This window comes from Triticum aestivum, chromosome 2A (assembly GCF_018294505.1).
Source record: "Triticum aestivum cultivar Chinese Spring chromosome 2A, IWGSC CS RefSeq v2.1, whole genome shotgun sequence".
NCBI lineage: Eukaryota > Viridiplantae > Streptophyta > Magnoliopsida > Poales > Poaceae > Triticum > Triticum aestivum.
Genome location: NC_057797.1, coordinates 746,789,941 through 746,797,011, shown reverse-complemented (window position 1 = coordinate 746,797,011; position 7,071 = coordinate 746,789,941). Strand labels below are relative to the sequence as shown.

Sequence of the window (7,071 nt, the reverse complement as noted above, 5' to 3'; positions counted from 1 at the left end):
CCCCTTGGTTAGCGCCCAGGACTGCCCTGCCAAATCAAGGGCGTGCCAATTTTTTGGCGTACGATTCTGCCGCCATTGCCAAGCCAAAGCATGGGCGCAAAAAGTAAAGAGGAGGTGTACTAGCGACCAAAGAATTGGCAGGGTAAGAAAGCGCTGGCACCAATCCAAACGCCCTCCTAGCCTGGTGGTCAACGCCAAAATATTGGCGTGGCAGCGCTCGGCTGCCATCCAAACAGACCCAAGTCTACACGTATCCCTACCGCTACTATCTACATAGGCCAGCCAGCCACCTCTCGCATTCCTACTCCGGCTGACACGAGGCCGCTGGAGGAGGAAGGGAGAGGGACAGGGAGACACGAACAACTCTTAAGACGGGGAAGGAGAGAGAAAGGGAGAAAAGAAATGGGAGCCATATATATCATAGAAACCATCTGGCTGGACTTACGTATTATGTTTTTTTAGCTTTTACAAGTATAACTTTGTAAACAACCAAATATATTATGATTTTCACCTCTATTTGTGAAACTGAAAATGTTCCCAATATTTGAAGGAAAAATATAAGTGTTAAAGCATAGTAGATTAGGAGGGGCCCTAAATGGAGCTCCTGCATACTTTATTGGGCTTAAACAAAAAAAGTGTTCCAGGAATGGCCACACCATGTGTTTAGTAATCACATCATCCATGTTAACAAAGACAAAAATTTGGGACTAGCAAAATTATTATGTTGCCTTTGCCTCTTGCATTTATTTAGAGTTTGTTGGAATTTTAATTCATGATAAATTCCCCAATTATACTCTTGCAATCCTATGCCCCAAATCTCTCCCTGTGATCAGGTCATGTGGTTAGAGCCCAATTTTTTTACCATTTATTTTCGTCAAAAAGCAAATAAACCTTTATTTTCCAAAAACCCTAAGAATAAGGTTTGAACTAAAAATATTTATTTATTCAAAACAATAATTCATTAAAATAATTTCTTGAGTCTATTATATATAAAATCACTAGCCCCTTCAAGATTATAATTTTAAAATACGTAATTCCTTGTAGAAATGGTTAAATATTTTTTTCTCAAATCTTAGTAATTTAGTCAAGAAATATTTCATCATTTTGAACATCCCACATGAGTTTCACTACATGGCCATGTTCAAAATAATGATCAAACATCAATCACATACTCGCTCCTAGTTTGACCTATAAAATATCCATAAAACAATTCTCAAATAAATCCAGCACATGCTTATCTTACCTATCTACTATTTACTTGGCCACCTTTCTTACCCATGTTAAGTAGAAATTTTGAGTGAATTCAGATTTACTCCTCTGTTCAAACAATGGAATTGGATGCTCTAGCTCGAAATTTTGCCTCCACCCACTATTCTACCCTCTCCTTTCCTCCTTGCATGTGCCACTAGTATGGAATCGGGCTTTGTAGGTGGTTTTCGTAAATGGGCCCGAGGCGGTTACCCAACCCGTCTGAAAATCTGTGTTGCTAATACTCGGGAGTCAGACGCGGTTACTCGAACCACCTCGAATGTTCAGGGCGCCATAGGTGGTTTCTCCTTTTTAACTGGCTCTACTGCTCACAGCATCGCATGAAGTTTCTAATTACTAACCGCCTCGAATGCTCATATCACTGCAGTCAATTTCTTCAACTTGGTAGCGAGCCCTCCTACCAAAATTTATAGAAACAACAAACTTATGCATACACACTGGAACTGACATAAAACAACATCACCATTCAACATTTTAACATCACGCGCGGAAAACAAAGTTAAACATGAAAACTCATCAGACATGTTGCACACAACACCGACATCCTAGGCCTACATGCTCCAACGTAACACTAGCTCCAGCAGCTCCACCACCTCCTCCATAATCATCATCATCAAGAGTTGACATCACACTAGTCTTCGCGAGGCCATAGAATTCTGCGTCCTTGTGCCTAAGGTCGGAAACTTTAGTGCCCATCATTAGTGTTGGCCCCTTGGTAACCGTGGCTTGCTTCAGATTGGCACCATGAGGACAAGGGAACCGAGAATTGTGTATCAAATTTCACAAGATCAACATCCCAAGGGGGCAGCTGCCGTTATTTGCCGAGACGACTCCGGAAGGTAGCTTCGGTCATCAGCACGAGTCCTTGACAACTGCACTTATCCGGCTAACTACCTTGGAATGTGTAGCATGTTGCAAGGCCTTGGCCCTCGTAGAGGATCTAAACTTGCAGGAACTTGTTATCGCATGTGACACATCCACCGTAGTAAAGAACATCAATGAAGCGGGTTCGCATATAGCTCAATGCTTGCGGAGATCATGGAATGAGCAAGTTCATTCATTTCAGTAAGATTTATTCATGAGGGTGAAGCGTCTAACTACGAGGCGCATAATCTTGTAAAGAGTGTTCTCTCCCTTGATCATGGTCGCTATCTCTAGCTTCTTCAGCCATGGGATCCTTCTATTGTACCCCTTATTATAGAGCAATAATGAGACCATATGATTCTAAAAAAACGGAGAAGGAAATGATAAGACACCGGGACAATTGCCTCTAGCAAGTCATGCTGCAACTTGGCCCCCTCTATCTGACGTCCATCATATATCCAATGAAAGGGATTGGACCAAGGGTAAAACAACCCACACTTCGCAATTTTCAATAGCAAATTTCTTATCAGAAACACATGGAATGCTCCGAGCGGGCTTAGCAAGCTCTTTCTCTCCCACGCAGCGCCACTGAGGAGAGGGTTGAGGGCGAGCAACACAGCGGAGGAGGAGGAAGAGGACGGGGATGCCCCGCCGTGGAGGAGAGGAAGGCCAGCGTGCCGCCGTTGGGGAGCAATAGACTAATGTGCGCAAGATCGCTGTTGAGGGCCGGCAATGTCGAGATAGAGGAAGGAGAGTCAGCAGTGCAACGGATTCCTTTTCGATTATCTATCGCACCGCTCAGTTCTGTTATAAAGTCAGTAGCAAGCTCTCCGGTTTTAAGGCCGTCAAATTGCATAATTTGTCAGTGCTTTGTAATCGTTAGTGCCGGTTAAATGGTTAGTGCAACTACAATTTTCCCACTATTCTGAATTTTTATGCTTAGTGCTCAAGAGCTTCTACGTTAAATGTTTTTGAATTTTAATCACAAGTGCTATTGAATTATTCAGTTTTTGCTTTTTTAATATGTTCCTGCATAATAGTTTCAGTTATTCTTTTTTCTAATTTATTTTTGAGAATCTAAATATGAAGAGTGCTTATTAGAGCATCTCCAACATGTGCACAAAAATTTCACGCCCTAAAATAGTTTTAGCGCGCCACTGTAACACTTTTAGTGCGCAGATGCCAAAAAACGCGCGCCCAAAAGAACACGCAGTGTAAATTTGAAGTGCGCGCAATCCGGCGCCTCAAATTTGCAGCTTTTGATACCGTTTTTCAGCGCGCGCTCAACTCTTTTTTATGCGTGCATGTTTTACAGCTTTTGCTGGAGCTGTTCGGCGCCCCAAAAAATCTGGATTTTAGCGCGCGGCCCATTTTTTGGGCCCCTATTGGAGATGCTCTTAGTGCATAACTTTTGTTGCCCGTGCTTAATAAAAGTTAAAAGTGCAAGTGCAGACGTCTCTTCTCAAAACTGACTACGGTGTGGGCTGTCTTCCCCTTGGGCCGATCCCCTCCGTTAGATCTTGAATGGACGTCAGATAAGAGGCAAGTTGCAGCGTGTCACCTGATCTCTGTTCCATCCGGTCCCAGCCGCCGCCGCCGCCGTCATCCCCGCTGTGACCGCCACCGCCGATTCGGTGGACTGGGGAAGACACTTGGACATCTCTTGTGGCCGGTGTGGTTCACGCCTTGCATCTCATGACCACAGATATGATAATTTATCTAGTACCTTGGGTGGGTTCACTTGCATTTTTCAGCACAAGAAACAAGGGCAGCCATTTTAGCTCGGTTGCTTTGAAGTAAGTTTTCTGATAGAGACGGTCTAATTAGCTAGTCGTCAGGGCTTGCTCATACTTGGTTTTATGCTATGGTGATTTATTATGAATCAATTATGGCCTTGTGAGGTTTCTGGACTATTAAACAGTTTAAATTTCAAAGCTGAACAGAAGAGATGAGTAATTATAATGATTTATTCCAAACTGTAACCAAGCTAACAGACAGCTGCACTTGTTTTGGCCTGTGATTGCTTCAGTTTCAAGCTGCTGCAACCAATTTGGTTTCTCTTGCCCCTTGTTGCTGACTAGCTTGTTCGTTGATCTACACGCAGTCTGATATAGAAAGGATGATTAAATATTTAAATTCGTTTCAAGCTCGATGAGTAGGACATGTTCGCGTCCTACACGATGATCAATGGATGGTAGCAAACTAAAGAATCAGTGTTGCAACAAACAAAGGTAAAACATCAAGAAAGGAAACTTCTACTCCCTCCTTCCATCTATATAGGGCCTAATTCGTTTTTTAAGACCGCCTTTGACTATTGACAAGATTAATAGTACATGACATGCATAATGTAAAAATTATATCATTGAAAGCTCCTTTCACACACGAATTTAACGGTATGCTTTGTGTAAGTTGCATGTCATATATTATTGCTCTAATATTTGGTCAAAGTTAGCCTCGAAAAACGCATTAGGCCTTATATAGATGGAAGGAGGGAGTAGTAATATTTCCGCATCTCCGGGCTTCACATCGACCAGTGGATGCCACGGCCCGGCCGCCTGAGGTAACGCCCGCTACTTCTTCGAAGGCATGAGCACGCTGCTGAGTGCTTTGCTCGTCCCAAATGCAGCTCCCACAAGCTTCAGAACCTGTATCGGGTAATGAGATAAGAAAACCAATGAGAACATATAAAACGGTGGTAAGTTCTGATGATGCTGTTTACTGGCAAGTACTAATTACCTGGGTTTTGTTGAGCGTGAGTTCTTTCTCCACTAGCTTGTCCTTGGGAACCTTGCATGCGCGCAGGAACTCGAGGGTGTTGATCAAGCAAAATGGGCGGATCTGGAGGTCGTCGGTCACCATGAAGTTCATGGGGCCATCCTTGATATAGGCTCTATCATTAACGGATTTGGGATTCAACTCAAAACAGCTAGTGGATCCAATCACAAGCCATCGAAGAGCTAATTCTTGTACTTGCATCACATTGCTGCTGCAAACAAAGAAAGGCGCTAGCACTGGGGATAGAAGTAAGCTTTGACATTCCTGTTTCACACTTGCAGCGACACTCTTGTAAATACTATCAACACAACCGGTTTGGGGTAACTCCCTGAAAGTCTTCATGATAGTTCCAAGTGGCGTGCTAAGGAGTCCAAATACGAGATCGACGAAGTCTTGCCCAACTTCAGCATATAGCACCGAATCATCCTTTGCATGAACAAGCCTTACCTTGATGGCTTTGAACTTGGGTTCAGTCTCAAGCGCCTGTTTTGCGAACATACTTTCGGAAAGCATACACATGTCTGCAGGATTTGCCAGGATAGCAACGTCAAAATAAAGTCCAGTTAAGACTTGTTTTGTCAGCAGCGCTCTCCTAAGCAGACCGATCATCTGAAAGAAATGCAACACCACTAGAATTAACTAAGAGACTTTTACCAGGGTTTTTGAGAAATAAAACTGGCTATTATTGACCAGCAAAATTCAGCAGTTTCCTTGTAAAAATACTACGTATTTGGCAGTTTCATGTTCACAGGTAGAGAGAGTATGAGACAAACCTTGGCAGAATTGAGCTGGATCACCTTCTCCTGGATATTCTCCTTTTCTGGTATCCCATATTTTTCAATCAACGAAAACATGACCCTTGTGGAAGCAGGAGCAACTTGGAGATCATCCGTTATGATGAACTTGGCGACACCAATGACAAAAACTGCATCCTCCTTACTGTCAGAATCACGACAATTTTTGTTTGTCCATTCCCCGATGTACTGAACAACGTTTTTACAATAGCAAATAGCATGAGGGACGGAGCTAAATGCTGTAACACGGCAACTGGCATTTTTGCAGCGATACATAGGATTTTTGTCGACAACTTTCACTTTAAGCCGATTGCAATGGACTGCAGCTGCATTGAGCGGCGCAAGAAGCATGGCCTTGCACGCCTTGGTTTGGAAGTGATCTTCACCGAGACTCTCCACACTCTTGTACAGCTCGTCGAGGCATCCGACCTGAGACTTCTTGTCGAAGAGACGAACGATGGTGCCGAGAGGCAGGGTGAGGAAGCTGAAGAGCACGTCGACGAAGTCCTTGTCGGATTCTGCAAACAGCACCTTCTTCTTCTCCTTGTCGATGAACAGCTTGACAGAGAAGGTAGGTCCGCCATCGCTTGACATGGCCGATGAGGACATGCTTGTAGGGGACTAGGGTTGAGGTGGAACTTGTAACTTGTGAGGAAGTGTGTGGTGAGCAGGAAGACGACTTGAGGTGATGCATATACAGTACGATCCTTTAAATATCCTCCTTTAGCCCGGTATTGGTAACGGCAGAGTTAAATGGTTGCATAGAATCTGAAGGGGCTAATTAAAATGCTCCACGGGAAGTTGGGAAGTCTCCTATTGGAGTACGTGTAGAGATTTACATTTTCCAACGTGAAGATGTTGAGCCTCCTTGAGTTATTTCTCACGCCATCTAAAGCGAGAGGAGGTTTCGGAGTGATTTGCTAGCCACTTTGTTTGTTTTTCAAGGCCCACCAGAGCTGCCCACCTTGTAGAAGAACTGGCGTTGGAGTATCTTTATTTTTTTTTTGGAAAAGGAGGTTAAAACCCCAGCCTCTGCATCAACTGATGTATGCAGTCATATTTATTAATTATTCAACAATGGTCTGACAAGAACATACTTTAAAATCATTTAAAGTCATCACTCACACTTACAAACTCGATAATATGGAGTGCCCTCACTCTCACCATCTAGAACCGGGGTCGCTAACCCTAAACAGAAAACAAAAAAAGGACGGGGTCGTTGCCGACCTGCCCGCATGGTGTATCAGGAGCCTACACCCGGTGCAGCAAACCTAAACCGTATACTGCATGCACACGTTTTAGAAGCCGTCACCATCATCGAACTGCTGACCCATCTCCAGGAAGGAGATCTGCATCATCCTTCTCAGAC

The 7,071-nt window shown here is 43.8% G+C and overlaps 1 protein-coding gene across 1 annotated transcript; it reads right to left on the bottom strand.

Moving 5' to 3' along the window:
- Positions 1–4,703: 4,703 nt before the first annotated feature.
- Positions 4,704–6,296, bottom strand: LOC123191979 (uncharacterized). Its single transcript, XM_044604488.1, has 5 exons — positions 5,901–6,296; positions 5,682–5,840; positions 5,356–5,517; positions 4,870–5,010; positions 4,704–4,778 (listed from the first exon to the last, which is right to left on the bottom strand). Exons 1-5 carry the CDS (start codon positions 6,294–6,296, stop codon positions 4,704–4,706), a joined length of 933 nt encoding a protein of 310 aa, XP_044460423.1.
- Positions 6,297–7,071: the final 775 nt, after the last annotated feature.

Excerpts from the sequence above, each read along its gene's own strand:
- LOC123191979 (XM_044604488.1), bottom strand. The coding sequence starts at position 6,296 with ATGTCAAGCGATGGCGGACCTACCTTCTCTGTCAAGCTGTTCATCGAC. Across the intron at positions 5,841-5,900 it reads CTATTTGCTATTGTAAAAAC|GATGCAGTTTTTGTCATTGG; the intron begins GTTGTTCAGTAC and ends GACAGTAAGGAG. Across the intron at positions 4,779-4,869 it reads TCACGCTCAACAAAACCCAG|GTTCTGAAGCTTGTGGGAGC; the intron begins GTAATTAGTACT and ends TACCCGATACAG.